The sequence below is a fragment of the Oryctolagus cuniculus genome, chromosome 1 (assembly GCF_964237555.1).
Source record: "Oryctolagus cuniculus chromosome 1, mOryCun1.1, whole genome shotgun sequence".
In the NCBI taxonomy this organism is placed as follows: Eukaryota; Metazoa; Chordata; class Mammalia; order Lagomorpha; family Leporidae; genus Oryctolagus; species Oryctolagus cuniculus.
Genome location: NC_091432.1, coordinates 136,519,761 through 136,536,464, shown reverse-complemented (window position 1 = coordinate 136,536,464; position 16,704 = coordinate 136,519,761). Strand labels below are relative to the sequence as shown.

At 46.0% G+C, this 16,704-nt stretch overlaps 1 protein-coding gene across 8 annotated transcripts in view; it reads left to right on the top strand.

Annotated features, from left to right (window-relative positions):
• Positions 1-203: 203 nt before the first annotated feature.
• AGTPBP1 (ATP/GTP binding carboxypeptidase 1) overlaps positions 204-16,704 on the top strand; it is a 183,332-nt gene continuing 166,831 nt past the window's right edge. For 4 of the 8 annotated variants that reach the window (XM_070049190.1, XM_070049173.1, XM_070049182.1 and 1 more), the window contains exon 1: positions 204-444. In XM_070049190.1, coding sequence (XP_069905291.1) covers positions 248-444 — 197 coding nt within the window. In that variant the 5' untranslated portion in view covers positions 204-247. Of the gene's footprint in view, positions 479-16,704 lie in introns of all 8 variants that reach the window. The other 4 variants (XM_070049205.1, XM_070049197.1, XM_070049170.1 and 1 more) reach the window with 3 other exon arrangements.

Below are 16,704 nucleotides of genomic sequence, written 5' to 3'. Positions count from 1 at the left end.
ACGGGGTGGGGGGGAAATGCGCGCGCTGCCAGTTCTCCGGTGGCGTCTCCGACTGCGCGCGCCGCCGCCGCCGCCGGCCGCTCAGAGTGCCCGCCCCGTTGCCACGCCCGCGCCTCCGGGTTGGCCGGCCGAGGCGTGAGGTGGGCGGGGCGCCGCGCGGAGCGCTCGCCCCCTTGCCGCGCACGCGCCTCCGAGTCGGCCGGCCGAGGCGTGAGGTGGGCGGGGCGCCGCGCTGACGTTGCCCGGGATGCGGGCAGGTTCCGCCGCCGCCGCCGCTGCAGCCGCCGTCTCCGCCGCCGCCTCGCTGGCCACCGGGCTTTGTATGAAGACAGCGGGCGGCGACAGATCCGCGTGCGCCCAGCGAGCAGCCGCCCAGCGCCCAGCGCCCAGCAGCCCGGTGCGGCGCTCGGCGCGGCCCCCAGCCAGCGCCCCCATCCGGAGCCGGTGAGCGCCCCGGCCGCCGCCCCTCACCTGACAGGTCGTGTGTGACGCGCGTTTCCCGCGGCGGGGCGGCGGGGCGGCTGGGCGGCGGGGCGGGGGGCGGGGGACGGCCCGGCGCGGGGCCTGAGGCGCTGGCCCTGCCCGGCGCCCCCGGCCGGCCGGCGAGACGCGGCGCTCCGCGGGGCGGGCTAGGTGGGCGCCTGTCGCCGGCTCGGGAGCCCCAGCCGCACGGCCGGGCCGGGATGACAGTGCAGAGTCTGGCCGCAGCCGCCGGCCGGGGTTGCGGGTTCGCAGCGGCGGTGGAACCCGAACGCAGAGGCTCTGCTGCCGGGGCCCCGGGACGTCTGCGTCGCTGGGTTCTCGTCCCGGGAGGTGCTGGGCGAATCCCTGTGCGTCTGGACAGCTGAGCCCACTTCCCGTTCCCGCGGCTGGCTCCGGGCCTGACGCGGACATTCTCTTTTGCAATACGGCACTAATTCTGTGTGCGTGCATGCATGCTTTTTATTTATTTTTCTTCCCTACCCCGCGCTTTTTTTTTTGTTCTGCAGGAGTTCAAAATTGTAGGAACGTTTGATTCCGGTGCCCAGCAATTCTTACTTACAAGACTTCAGTCTTTTTGATCGCTCGCTTTCACTTCTTGTAAACCATCAGTACTTTCTTTGTTAACCTCGGAATTATTCTTAGAAATTCTCTCTCTCTCGCTCCTTTTTTTTTTTTTTTTTGGAAAACCAGAAAGTTATTTTTGTGATTGTGCTGTGGAATGTTTTCAGCTCTGTAAGTCAAACCAGTGATTTATTTTAGGTGCTTTACATGGTACCTATTTTAAAAACATGTGCCAAATGTTGAAACTACACAGACCCTGGAGAATCCACCCTTAGGCATCTCCCGTGTAGAGTGACTGTCAGATCATGCTGGCTTATCCACACCTTATTTGTCACCCTTAAGGCAGAGGGTTTTTTTTTTTTTTTCTATTTATTTTAAGTTTTTACCGATGTATTTTGGAAGACAGTTCTCGTCCAGTGCTTCACTCAAATGCCGGTTAACAGCTATGGCCGGGCAGTACTGAAACTGGAACTGGCAGCTCCGTCCAGCTCTTGCAAGCTCTTGAGTGGCAGAAATCTAGGCGCTTGAGCCGTCATCACTGCCTTGCCGGGGTGTGCCAGAGTTCTTACATGACTTGTTCAGTTTCCTGTTGCACTTCTTGAGAGGCAGATTGCACGGTGAAGTTATAGGTTCATTTTTTTTTTTTTTTTTGACAGGCAGAGTGGACAGTGCGAGAGAGAGAAAAGTCTTCCTTTTCCATTGGTTCACCCCACGGTGACCACTGCGGCCGGTGCACCACGCTGATCTGAAGCCAGGAGACAGGTGTTTCTTGTGGTCTCCCATGAGGGTGCAGGCCCAAGTCCTTGGGCCATCCTCCACTGCACTCCAGGGCTACAGCAGAGAGCTGTACAGGAAGAGGAGCGACCGGGACTAGAACCCGGTGTGCCGGCGCCGCAGGCGAAGGATTAACCTAGTGAGCCATGGTGCCGACATATAGGTTCATTTTTAAGGCCCTCAAAATTCTGTCAGCAATAGAGCCATCCCGGATGAACTCTGAACTGGGACATGAAGGGGCAGACTTGAAACTTGAAATTGCTATGGTATCTGGTGGTCATTGCAGAAACAGCCAAGTGTATTAATGCAACGAAAACTTTGGTGGTAGCAGTTTGTTGAAGCTGTTCCAACTGGCTTGAGTCATTCATTCTCTTTAGAGAAATCTAGCTGAGCTGAATTGCCATGTAAGAATAGGTTTACCTCCATTAGCAGAGGGAAGAGGAGTCCAAGATGTGTGATGTGTGGTACTTGTCTGTGTACTGTAGTGTGGTAGCCAAGGTTGGGCCTAGAGCCAGAGTGAGTTTGAATCCTGCCTTAGTTTTAGGCGATGTATTTATCCTCTTTGCACTTCAATTTTCTCAACTCCGAAAATGGGATAATAATGGTGTGTATCCTTAAGGTGATCTAGAGTGTTAGATGAGTCTAGCCCATAGTGCCTGGTAAATCCCATGTGCTTGATACCTGTCAGGGCTGCTGCTGCTTCTCCTTGGTCTTCCAAAGGATACACTGGGCTGCAGACAGGTTCATTCCATTGTCAACCTTTTGCTTCTGTGGGGCTGAGAAGTTAGCGTCACTGGCCTGCCTTGGCACCTGTGAGGCAGTTTTAAATAGAACAGTTTAGACCCTGCAGTGGAGGCCCCTGTTGCTGAAGAAGTGCTGAAATATCCCTGTCTGTCCCTCTGACAGAACCTTGGACCGCCTCCTCCTGTGGGTGATGGCTGCTATTTTAATCATCTGGTCTTGAGTTTGTTATTGGGTGTTTCTTTGCCTGTCGTGTACTGCTATCAAAAATAGTGTCTATCAAACTATTAATGGGTATGTTTGTGCTTACCTGATCAGCATAGTACATGTTTCTAGAATGCATGCAAAATGACTTTCATCTAATGATCTTTTATGTTGCATAGAATGAGGTTAGTTCTGATTTGATTTTGTGTTCATTTTCAGCTTTTGTGTAATTTTCCTTAGAAAGTTTTTTTCCATTAATGATTTTATGTACTTGCTTTTCTTCTTGCTTTGCTGTGTCTGATACAGGTTGAGTATCCCTTGTTTGTAATGCTTGGGATTTTGGATTTTTTAAGATTTTGGAATATTTGCATATCTGTAATAAGATACCTTGGGAATAGGACCCGGGTCTAAACATAGAATTCATTTATGTTTTGTATTCACCTTATACATGTAGCCTGAAGATAGCTTCATAGCATATTTTTGGTATGGCTATGTCTTTAAGGTGTTTTAAAAAGATGTACTTATTTATTTGAAAGGCAGAATTACAGAGAAAGGGAGAGACGGAAAGATCTTCCGTCCACTGGTTTACTCCCCAAATGGCCACAGTGGCTGAAGCTGGGAGCCTGGAACTCCGTCCCGGTCTCCCAAGTGGGTGGCAGGAGCCCATCTTCCACTGCTTTCTCAGGTGCCTTAGAGGAGCTGGATTGGAAACAGCAGCGGAGACTAGAACTGATGCTGGCGTCACAGGTGGTGGTTTAACTCGCCACGTTCAGTGCCAGCCCCGAGTGTGGCTGTGTTTTGATTGTGTGAGATCACGTTTGAAATTTTCCACCTCTGGAGTCTTATGGCCCCTCCAAGCGTTTAGCATCCTGGAGCATTTCCGGTTTTAGATTTTCAGTTGCAGAATGCTTAACCAGTTTCAATTCTCTGTCCTTTAAATCAGATGTCTGCAAACCTTTGGTCTTAGGACTCCTTTACCTGCCTCAAAAATTAGTGAGGACCCTGAATGAGCAACTGGTGGATTATATGTGTATGTTTACTGTATTGTAAATCAAAATAAATATAAAATTTTTGTTACTTCACTAGAAATGGCATTTGTAAACTCATTATATATGAACACAAACAACATATTCTTAATGAAAAATGACCTTTGAAAACAAAAATGGTAGTGTTCTCACTCTTTTTTTGTGTGGTTTAATAGAAACAGCTGTATTGTCATATTGGCTTCTACAAGTCTGTTGCAGTCAGTTCTCTAGGTTGAAGTATGAACAAGCATCTGGAGAAAATCCAGCCTCACACAGTTAATGCCTGGGAAAGGCAAAGACGTAGTAATAGCCTTCTCAGATAATTGTTGATGTTCTTGTTTGATTTTATACCAAAAACTCAATCAACTGTACTTTCTCAAGGTTATGTGGTATGGAATCTGAAGTCATTATCAGTGGACTTTTTTTTCCATGGTGTGTTACATGAGAAGTCCTCACAATAGTGATTTTATTAAATTAGTTGCTTTGTAAAACATTGCAGATGTCATAATTGTTAACATAACAATTTACCAAACCCTAGTTAACTGGTGCAGTTTGCTGAGCATGTTTTATAAAGAAAAGAAAGTGCCCAAACCCTGGTACAGTTGTTCCGTTGCAGCCTGGGAGAACAAGAGAGAGTGGTTTCTCAGACACTTGAATCAGGCAAATGAAAACAAGCAGTGTTTCCCTTCCTTACCTGGAGCACTCCATCAGTAGAAATAGTCTGATAAATACAACTAGACAGTCTGTGCACTCAAGAGATTCCACAACTTGTACTGCAATAATGGAGAGGGTTACCTTCTTCATCTTCAAAGTTGGGGGGGGGGGGGATTGGTCGTTTAAGCATCAAACCAGAGCTTTTTCAGCCGCAGTATGTTCACTCTGAGATAAGCAGTCTCCTTCACAGCGTATTTCTAATATCCTCACACTAGAACTTGGTACTTCTGTCTGACTTGCTTCAGAACCGATTATTTAGCTCCTTTTTATTCCCGTATCCTACCCAACCTCTAGTGAACACTGTTCTAAGTTCAGATGGACTACTTAAAAAAATTAATGTATTTATTTGAAAGGCAGAATGGTGGTGGTGGGTGAGTGGGTGGGTGGAGATCTGTGTGCTGGTTCACTCCCCAGATGGCCACAGCAGGTAGATGTAGACCAGGTTGAAGCCATCAGCAAGGAACTGCATCCTGGTCTCCCACCTGGGTGGCAGGGCCACCTTCCGCTGCCTGATTGGAAGCAGGGCAGCCGGGATGCCGCTCTCTGATGTGGGGTGCCGCATTGCAAGTGGTGGCTTTTACCCGCTTTAGCTTCCATATATATGTGAACCTACAGTATTTGTCTTTCTGCAGGTGGCTTGTTTCACTTAACAGAACGAGCTACAGTTCTGTCTACATCTCTGAAAATGTCAGGATTTCCTTCCTTGTTATGGTTCAATAGTATTCTATTGTGACGTATACCACGTCGTGTTTATCCATCAGTGGGCATCTGGGCTGATTCCATAGCTTGGCTGTTGTGAGGAGTGCAGCTGTCTCTTTCATGTGCTGATTTGTTTCCAGATCTTCTGTTTCCCTTTTTAATTCGGACAGTTTTTGCTTCGTATATTTTGGTGTCTATTATTAGATTTGTATAGGTTGATAATTATACCTTCTTTCTGCTGAACCTTTTGGTAATATCTTGTTTTATTAATATATTCTTTGTCTCTGGCATCCTTGTTTGATTTTTTGTCAGCCATTTTGTCTGATACTAGAGTAGACACTGCTGCCCAGTTTTGGTTACTGTATGCATGGGGTATCTTTTTCCATCCATTCCCTTTGAACCTTGTTGTGCCTTTGACTCCTGTGGGGAGCAACCGGACTAGACTGAGTTACTGGAATTAAGACTTATTCTATGCATCTGCTCTCCCACAATATGGCGCTGGGAGAGAAGTAAACAGCTTCCGCACAGCTGCCTCCAGTTCAACTAATAAACTGTAGGACTTGCTCCTGATTGGAGAGCAGCGTACTCGGCGTGTGGGCAGCCGAGTTGGGATTGGCAGAGGAGGACTATAAAGGAGGAGAGAGACGGCATGCATCAGGAACATCTATGGGGAACATCTAAGGGGAACATCTAGCTGAAGGAACACCTGTGCAGCCCCCGAGAAGAGCCGGCCGGCAGTGTGCCGCTCCCCTGCGGAAGTGGGGAATGTGGCCAGGGGGAACTGCCCTTCCACGGAGGTGGAAGGGATAGTAGCCAACCCGGGAAGAACCAGCAGCAAACCCGGGGAGGGCCGAGCAGACGAAAGAACAGCGCAGGGTCCTGTGTCGTTCCTCCGCGAAGAGGGGGAGCGACAGACTCCAAAGTCAGAATCTTACAGGTGACATTTAGTGGAATTGATTTTCTTTAATCTACACTCTTCCAATGTCTGTCTTTTGGTTGGCAAATTTAGTCCATGTACATTTCATTACTGATAAAGAGAACATATTTCCGTTGTTTTACTACTGTGATTGCTTTCTATATGCCTTATTGCTTTCTTATTCCTCATGTCCTGAATATTTGGATTTCTACTGGGACTGATTTTGAGATATGGTACTTTCCCTAAAAAAATTTTATTCATTTTAATGAGCACCATCATAGGTTAGAGGCAGAGAAAATTTCAAGTTAAGAATTTTAATCTGGGGTGGGCGCTGTGGCTCACTAGGCTAATCCTCTGCTTGTGGAACTGGTACCCTGGGTTCTAGTCCTAGTTGGGGCACCGGTTCTGTCTCGGTTGCTCCTCTTCCAGTCCAGCTCTCTGATGTGGCCCAAGTGCGTGGGCCCTGCACTCGCATGGAAGACCATGTGGAAGCAACTGACTCCTGGCTTCGGATCGGCGCAGCGTGCAGGCCCTAGCAGCCATTTGGGGGATGAACCAATGGAAAAGGAAGCCCTTTCTCTCTGTCTCTGTGTCTCACTGGCTAACTCTGCCTGTCAAAAAAAAAAAAAAAAAAAAAAGAATTTTGATCTGGGGCAGGCGCTGTGGTGCAGTAGGTTACTCCTCCACCTGAGGTGCCGGCATCCCATATGGGCGCTGGTTCTAGTCCCAGCTGATCCACTTTCCATCCAGCTCTCTGCTGTGGCCTGGGAAAGCAAAAGAAGATGGCCGAAGTCCCTGGGCCCGTGCACCCACGTGGGAGACCCAGAGGAAGCTCTTGGCTCCTGGCTTCAGATTGTCCCAGCTCCGACTGTTGCGGCCAACTGGGGAGTGAACCAGCAAAAGAAAGATCTCTTTCTGTCTCTCCCTCTCACTGTAACTCCACCTCACAAATTAAATTAATTAAACCTTAAAAAAAAAGAATTTTAATATCATGCGTCATTCATATATAGACTTAGGATTTCAGCATTGGTTAAGTCTTAAGACAGTCATTTGAAATCTGGGTTGAACAAAAACTTTCTAAACAAATTATTTAATTAAATTGAAGTGTAATGAGACCCTTTTCTCCAGACACGAGGCTCCATTTCTTTGTCATAGAGCAAAAAAAAAGTTTTTTATAAAGTGTCTGAACATTTTTTTGTGGAACAGGTTTGACCCATCCATCCAGACTTACTTGATTTCCATTAGGATGCAAGATCAGGAAAGAGAAAACGTAAAAGCTTCTTTTTATTTTGTAGATTGACTCTAACCTTTTTTCCTCAAATTGATAACAGTAATTAGGTAAATTAAATTTGCCTTTTTGCAGATTGGGGTAAAACTTTCATAAAGCAATCAGTGGATGTCATGTGAGTAAGGTAACTAGATGAAAATGTGTACCTCACTACAGTAATTTAGACAAGGTTAATATCACTCAAACCCTCTCCAGTGTTTGTATTCTTCCTTAAACATTAATCTAAGGTAGTACTCTCCATGACTGTTGCTGGAAATGGTAGTCCTCTTTCTTTAGATTACAGGTGTTATTTGCCTCTTGTACTCAAGATTTCTCACTTTTTCGTTAGTGGTGTTGTCAAGGGCATCTTCTTTGGGTTGCTTCTTGTTAAATAACCTGGATTTGCTGGTCTGCCTTTCCTTTGTTCTTTCCTTCCTTCCCTCCTTCTTTTTTCTTTTAATCATCTATTTGTTTGAAAATCAGAGTTAGAGGAAGACACAGAGAGATCTTCCATCCACTGGTCACTTCTCAAGTAGCCTCAAAGGCTGAGGCTGGGCCAGGCTGAAGCCATGTGGGTGTTTGGGCCATCTTCTGTTGCTTTCCTAGGTGCGTTAGCAGAGAGCTGGACTAGAAGTAGAGGAGCCAGGACTTGAACCAGTGCTCATACAGGGTGCCAGCATCACAGGCTGTGCCATGCATGGATTTGCCATTTTGCATTTCAGTGATAGAGCTGGTATTGGGGAATAGCGAAATAGACATTTCCTTTGAGTGTTCCTAAAAGTGATTTCCTTTCCGATCATGAAGCGGTGATGAGAAGTTGACAGAAGGTGATGACTCTCAGTGTTCTTATTTTCTCCAACCAGCTTCCAGGATCTTCAGCTGCAGTGTTTGCTCTGTTTTCCACAGTCCAGCCAGGGCAGTATCTAATATTTTACAGTCAAGCTTATCATTGTTCAGTAGACCAATGTTCTGCAGATGTTTTTCAGCACTGGAAACTTTTTGTCTAATGGTATTTGGCAGGGAAATCCTTGTGTAAATAGATGAGCATAAAATAGTGAAGTTGTTGTGGTGGAATGAGAACTGGATCAGGGCGTGTAAGCAAAGACAATGAAAGGGCATGATAGTTTCTCACACTGAACCTATTTAAACGATTTAGATTGAACTTGCAAGCGTGAGCTGTGTGTTTCTTTGCATTTTTTTAGCAGTTTATTTAACTTAAAAACTTGTGTATGTGAACTAGTCATGTAATTAGACTATACAACTTGAATTTTAGTGTAGGCATCAGAATTTCTTTGACTTTTCTGCAGAATGAAAATTAGGACAACTTAAGTGTGTGAGATTCTAATACCTTGTGTGTGCACACCAGTGCCTGCTGGCTTGCTGATGGGCTTGATTTCAGTCTTAAGTCAGTGAGACCAGAACAGCTTTTAGATCCATCATGCTGTGGAACTAGCTCCAGTTGAGAGCGAAAGATCAGGATAACCTCAAATAATGTGTATTTTTTTTTCTTTTTTTTTTACGGCAGGAGCCAGGTACTTTTCCTGGTCTCCCATGGGGTGCAGGGCCCAAGCACTTGGGCCATCCTCCACTGCCTTCCCGGGCCACAGCAGAGAGCTGGCCTGGAAGAGGGGCAACCGGGACAGAATCCGGCGCCCTGCCCTGGACTAGAACCCAGTGTGCCGGCGCCGCAAGGCGGAGGATTAGCCTAGTGAGCCACGGCGCCGGCCAAATAATGTGTATTTTTTTTTTTTTAACAATAGAGCAGACAAAATTGTTTGCTTTTTGTTAGGTGCTTTTTGTTAGGCTATCTAGAGCAGGCTGATACTGCTTTTATGATTTTCTGCTGTTAAGGTCCAATTCCTGTATTAACAAGTTTTAAATGTATTTACTTTTATCTGTACTTGTATTTGAAAGTCAGAGGGTGAGAGAGAGAGGGAAAGAGAGAAAGAATTAGGTAGCTGGGGCTGGCCAGGTTGAAGTAGGAGGCTGGCACTCAATACAGATCTACCCTGTGGGTGGCAAGGACTCAGGTGCTGGAGCCATTCCTTGCTGCCTTCCAGGGTGAGAGTCAAGGTGAAGCTGGACTGGAAAGTGGAGGAGGGGCTAGAGTCCAGGCACTCTGAGGGGGCGTGTGGCCGTCCCAACCTGCATCTCAGCTGCTGCACTCAATGCCTACCCTACAATTAATTCTAGCATAAACCACCTCTAAATATATAAAAAATCAACTCATACATTAGCGACATCCCACTTTAGGGAACTGTACACCGTGAATCTTTATGTAGAAGTATGGATGGAGGCTGGCACTGGGTGTGGCAGGTTAAGCCGCCATCTTCAATGCTGGCTTCCTGTATGGGCACTGGTTCGAGTCCTGTCTGCTCCACAGATCCAGCTGCCAGCTAATGCACTTGGGAAAGCAGCAGAGGGTGGCCCATGTGCTTGGGCCCCTGCATCCATGTGGGAGACTGGATGGGGTGCCTGGCTCCTGGCTTTGTTCTGGTCCAGCCCTGGTTGTTGCAGTTATTTGGAGAGTGAACCAGCAGATGAAAGATCTTTCTGCCCTCTCTGTCTCTGACTTTCAAATAAATAATAAATAAATCATAAAAAAAGAAACATGGATGTTTCAGTGAGGCTCTGCACCTCTGCTGGATAATTCGGAGTTCATCTCCAAGGACCTTGTGGGTTAGTAATTCTGCTTTTGTTTTGCATTGTATTGTATCATAGGAGGCAGACTCTGAGGCAGCATAAAGGAACATTTGAATTATTAAAGTTCCCACATAGACTGTTAAGTTCTGTTGAGGTATAACTTACATACCATACCAATTATACATTTATAGTATACAGCATAAAGTATACTTTTTTTAAAAAAAAGATTTATTTATTTTACTTGAAAATCAGAGTTACACAGAGAGAGAAGGAGAGGCAGAGAGAGAAAGGTCAGCCATCTGCTGCTTCACTCCCCAATTGGCCGCAACGGCTGGAGCTGAGCTGATCCGAAGCCAGGAGCCAGGAACTTCTTCCAGGTCTCCCACATGGGTGCAGGGGCCCAAGGACTTGGGCCATCTTCCACTGCTTTCCCAAGCCATAGCTCTCTAGCAGAGAGCTAGATCGGAAGTGGAGCAGCCGGGACTCAAACCGGTTCCCATATAGGATGCCAGCGGTGCAGGTGGAGGATTAACCTACTGCGCCACAACACCGGCCCCTCACCTCCTGCTTCTTAAGGTCTCCATTAGCAGGAAGCAGGATTGGGAGTGGGATCAGGATTGAACCCGGGCACTCTGTTGTTGGAGGCAGGCATCCCAAGCAGCATCTTAACCACTGTGCCAATATTTAAGTTCTTTGCATCACCAACTAATATTCCTTTGTAAGGACATACATTTGAATTGTTTTCTCTCTTTGGCTATTATGAATAAAGCTTTTCTGAACATTCATACAGGTTTTTATGAGGACGTATGTTTTCATTTCTTTCGAGTATATGCCTAGGAGTGGACTAGTTGAGTCATATAGTGGGCACTTTAAAAAAAACTTATTTATTTGAGAGACGGGGCAGGGAGGCTGGAGAGCTCTGAGAGAGCTCCCATCTGTTGGTTCGTTCTCCAAATGCCTAGAGCAGCAGCCTGGAACTCAGCCCACATCTTCCACATGGGTAGCAGGAATCTCACTGTTTGAGTCCTTATTGCGGCCTCCTAGGGTATGTATGAGCATCAAGCTGGAGTCAGGAACCAGAGCTAGGCAATGAACCAGTACTCTAGTGTGGGATGTGGGCGATTTTTTAAATGTTCTCTTTTTTTCTTTTAAAGATGTATTTATTTATTTGAAAGGAAGAGTTATATAGAGGAAGAGGCAGAGAGAAAGGTCTTCCATCCGCTGTGTCACTCCCTAAATGGCCGCATTGGGTGGAGCTGGGCTGATGGGATGCCAGGAGCTAAGAGCTTCTTCTGGGTCTCCCATGCAGGTGCAGAGGCCCAAGGACTTGGGCCATCTTCTGCTTTCCCAGGCCATAGCAGAGAGCTGGATTGGAAGAAGAGCAGCCGGGACACAAACTGGTGCCCATATGGGATGCCAGCACTGCAGGCATTGGCTTTATCTGCTCCACCACGATGTTGGTCCCCTAAGTTTTAAAGTAGAGGTTAAGCATGGCAGGAATGATAGTATTCTAAGATGAAGTTAATATTACAATTAGAGTATTTAGTAGGCTGACCTGTGAATATGAACCAGCAGTTCGTATCCTGGGTGTGTATAATTACTGTCACTTCCTAATTAAAATATTGGTGCCACAACTTTATCTCTTAGGATATTGTACTACCTACCCTTCTCTCTTCTTGGTTCTTTATTTCAACTGTGAAGGGACCGTTGCAGAGAGATTGCTGTTGGCTATTAACTACTAGAGAGAATTGTTGGGGTGTGATCAGTAGGGTTCAATCAGGAGGTAGAAAGAATAATGAATCATTATTGACTATATGATGGGATTGGATCAGTGAGGAATTTCCTGGTAAGAAGTACAGATTAAAGAACAAAGGAGTAGTAAATATGAGGAGCAGGGCCACCCCAGGACAGGAGTAGAATGCTTGCTTACCTTCCAGAGCTAGCCCTTGTTGGAAAGGACAGGAGTGGGTCTGGGGGATCAGGCTGTTGCCTTTAAAGCCAGCATCCCATATGGGCACCAGTTCGAGACCCGACTGTTCTGCTTCTGATCCAGCTCTCTGCTAATGGCCTGGGAAAGCAGCGGAAGATGGCCCAAGTGCCTGGACCCCTGCTACCAACGTGGCAAACCTGGATGAAGTTCCTGGCTCCTGGCTGTGGTTTGGCTCAGCCCTGGCTGTTGTGGCCATCTGGGGAGTGAACCAGCAAATGGAGGATTTTTCTCTCTCTCTCACCCCGCCCCTTCTCTGTAAAGCTGCCTTTCAAATAAATGAGTCGATCTTTTTTAAATCAGAAAAAGGACAAGGTTAAGGCTAGTAGTAATGGCTCCTCACTAGTGGATCTTGCTGGGACCCTGCCCTTCGGGGTGCCAGGGAATGCTGTTCACTGGGATGTCTCACCAGGCTTCTGTGCCGCAAAGCTGTCTGGGCTCCTGTTGCCCAGGGTGTGCATACTGCAGAAGCCTGGCGGGGGAGCAGCCCTGATGTTGTAGGAGTGGGGTCCCGCTAGAAGCCTGCTGCAGCTGAGGCCCTGGGGCCACGAAGCAGAATTTCCCCAAAACGCCTTTCTGGTGCCCTCTGCCGACGAAGCCTAATACCATGCCAGCTGGCAAAGGAAAAATATTTAATGAACAGAAATCCATTTTCATGGAGCAGACAAAAAAGGATAGATTGGGAGATGAGGAACAGTAAATCAGTATCTGGCACAGGCACTAAGTGGCTGATAGAATTGTTGGGAGATCTAAAGAAGGAGACTTTAGATTGAGTTTTTAAAGTTTTTATTTATTTTTATTTAAAAGGTAGAAGAAGTGGAGGGGTGGGGTGGGGGAGAGGGTAGATAGGTATCTTCCATCTTTGTTTCATTCCCCAAATGCCTGTAATAACTGGTACTGGGCCAGGCCAAAGCCAGGAGCCCAGAGCTCAGTGTGGGGCCTCCTGTGTGGGTGGCAGGGGCCCAGGCCCTTGAATCATCTGCTGCCTGCTGGGGTGCACATTTGCAGGCAGCTGGCAGTGGGAACTCAAGCCTAGGCACCCCAGTGTGCCATGTGGGGCTCCCAAGCAGCGTACCAGCTGCTTTGCCAGATGCGCACTCCTAGGCTGACCTTGGAGGAGCAACTCTCAAAACCTTAGCATGCAGGCAGGAAGGTTGTACTGTCTCATTTGTGACTAGGGTGCTTCCTACCTAGTTGTGAAGTTGCTTCCAATTCTTCATTTCTTTGACTGCTATTGTAGAATCAGGAAGCTGTTGGGGTGAGGAGTCTGTGGTAATGAGGAGCCTCCACCTGTGCTCGCTTGTGGTAGACCCACTCTGGGCCTGTTCTGGTCTGTGCTAGCCCTGCCTACTAGTAACTAGATGAGCCTTTCTCAATCCTTATACCTAGAGGCACCATGAAGCAATTTGTAGATCTGTCTCTCTGATACTAATGTTTTGAAGTGATACCTCATTGTGGTTTTGATTTGAATTGCCCTAGTAAGTAATGGTGAATGCCTTTTTATTTCTGAGGGGATCAGACTTTAAAAAGTTAGTGGAAAAATAGGAATAAGGGGCCAGTGTTGTGGGGTGTAGTGGGTAAAACCACCACTTGTGACTCTGACATTCCGTAACGGCAATGGTTCGATCCTGGCCTCTCTACTTTCAGTCTAGCTCTCTGCTAATGACCTGGGGAAAGCAGTGCAAGATAACTCAAGTGTTTGGGCCCCTGTTATCCACGTGGGAGCCCAGATGAAGCTCCTAACTCCTGGCTTTGGCCTGGCCCAGCCGTGGCTGTTGCAGCCCTAGGGAGTGAACCATCGGATAGAAGATCTCTCTTTCAATATTAATAAAATCTTTAAAAAATGAAATTAAAAGATCAGTTTATTTATTTATTTTTGACATGCAGAGTGGACATTGAGAGAGAGAGAGACAGAGAGAAAGGTCTTGCTTTTCCGTTGGTTCACCCCACAATGGCCGCTGCGGCCAGCGCACCGCGCTCATCCAAAGCCAGGAGCCAGGTGCTTCTGGTCTCCCATGGGGTGCAGGGCCCAAGCACTTGGGCCATCCTCCACTACACTCCCTGTCCACTTCAGAGAGCTGGACTGGAAGAGGAGCAACCGGGACAGAATCCTGCGCCCCGACTGAGACTAGAACCTGGTGTGCCGGTGCTGCAGGTGGAGGATTAGCCTATTGAGCTGCGGTGCTGGCAAAAGATAAGTTTATTTTTAAGTAAAGTTTTTCAAGTACGTGCATAGATTTTTCATCATGTGCATTACTCATGAACTTTTTGAAGATCCTTGATTCATGAATTTCAAATTTTTTTGGTATGAAAATAAACTCATCTTTCAATTCCATTTCACATGAACTTATTGAAGTTCCCTTATACTTGTTAACTATTTTTATGTTGCCTTTGGGAAAATGTCTATTCAGATCCTTTGCCCATTTTTAAATCAGGCACTCATTTTTTTGCTGTTGAGTTGTATTAATTCCTTATTATTTTGTGTATTAATCCCTTATAAGGTATATGTTTGGCAGACATTTTATCCTAATCCATACATAGGCTGCCTTTCCATTTTGTCAATTGTTTGCTGTGCTTTTGTTTGGTATATTTCCATTTGTTTATTTTTGCATTTGATGGTCATGCTTTTGGTGTCTCAGTTTAAAAAATCATTGGAAGAAAGATACAGATAATCCTTCCCCCTGCTTTCTTGTAAGAGTTTTATGGCTTCAGGTCTTCACATTTATGTTTAGTCCATTTAGCATAACATTTTTAAGGATCATCCTTGTACAATGTGTCAGAACTTCACTGGCCTTTCTTTTCATTTTGTTTGAGGAGAGAGAGAGAGAGAAACAGAGAGCGAGGTATCTTCCATTTGCTGGTTCACTCTCCAAATGCCCATAGTAGTTGGGACTGGGCTGGCCTGGGCTGGGCTGGCACTCAATCTGGGTTTCCCTGTGGGCAGCAGGGATTCAATCCCTGAGTGGTCATCAGCTGTTGCCTCTAGGAGGAGACTGGCGTTAGAAGCAGAGCTGTGCGTGAACCCTGCACTCTGATACAGAATGGGGCCTTCCCAAGTGGTATCTTAACCCTGCAGCACTCTCCTCATTGATGTTTTGAATTGCTGAATGATGTTCCATTATATTGATATGTCACATCTTGTTTACTGTTCCAACTGTTCCTAGGCATTTTATTTGTCTTCCTTTTGGCTTATGTGAAAAATGCTGCTTTGAACATCGGTGTAAATGTTTGCATCCCTGTTTTTAGTTCTTTTGTATGTGTATCTAGGGGTTGAGTTGCTGGGGCATAGGGTAATTCTCTTTAGCTTTTTGAGGAACCATCAAACTGTTTTTCACACTCAAGATGAGATTTATTGATTTGTCCTTTCAAAAATTCTGGATTTCTGTGAAAGAGTAGTATCCTGTCAATCAAAGAGAAGTAATGAATGCTTTGCCGTGTTTTTTTGTTTTTTTTTTTTGTTTTTTTTTTGACTTGTTTTTTCTTGTTTGATAAGCTTCAAGAGCAGGGAGGAAAGGTCTCTTGTCAGTTGACAGTGAAAACTGTAAATGCTTATCTTAAGTTGAGCAAAATGAAAACATGAGTGAATCAGCTTTGTGCTTTATTTAAAAACATAATTTTATTGTATATGAGGGAACTTAAGAAGGTTCATGGAGCCCTTGGAGTAAACAACCTTAGGTGATCTGTGACAGTGATTCACTGTTCTCTTAGAAAACTCAGAATCCTGCAGCTCAAGAAGTTCACATCTTCATGTTTGTGAATATTTGTGAAGGTGTCCAGGAAAAGTCCCCAAGTGTCTGAAAGATGCCACATTAAAGAAGCAGCGTTTGCTGTTCCTCATTACAATGGTGTTTGTGGTAGGTGAGTCTGGGCCAAACAGTGGGGCTGGACACAGGACTGGTGGTGCAAAAGAGAGCTGAATTTTTGCTGCATATGCTTGACAAGTGCAGAGAGTGGTGCTGAGAGGGTTTTGATGTAGAGTCTCTGCTCCCTGAACGCTTCCAGGTGAAACAAAGCACGCAAGATGCGCTGCTGCACTGTGAGAGCTCACGGTTGGCTTAGCCCATTGATGAGCCCCTCCCCCCCCGCCATGTTGAAATCATCCATATTGAAAAGGCACAAGTTGTTGCTAAACCGGAAGAGGAAGTTTCATAGAAGAAAAAGATAACCCAAAAGAAACGGAAGAAAAATTTATGGCCTGAGAATAAATTCAGCATAAAATAAATGCAAGTAAATAATAAAAAGAATGTTTGTGGAGCATAAAATTAAAAGAGAAGTTTATTTTGGTGAAAAATATTTTTAAATGACTATGTACAAAGCCTACGCAAAATCAAGAAATCAAAATCTATCTCTCTATATATATATCATATATATATAAAATTTTGTAACTCTGGATCTTTATTTGAGCTTCATCTTACCAATGAGTAAAAACCAAAAATAGTTGATTTATTTGAAAAGCTGGTGTAAATTGTGTCTTGGGCGTGAGTGAGGTCAGGGGCATAACCAAATGTGGAGAGGCCGATGTTGGTCAGCCTGTCCTCTCTGTGCAGTGCTGTCTGCAGTCACCACGGCCACATCACCAGATGGACACGGGCCTCTTGCACATACCCACATGTGGCTGATTTCTGACAAACTGATGCTGCTCAGGTGCATTGCATGGTGCAGGGAACTTTAAACAATAGTTGAAAGAATT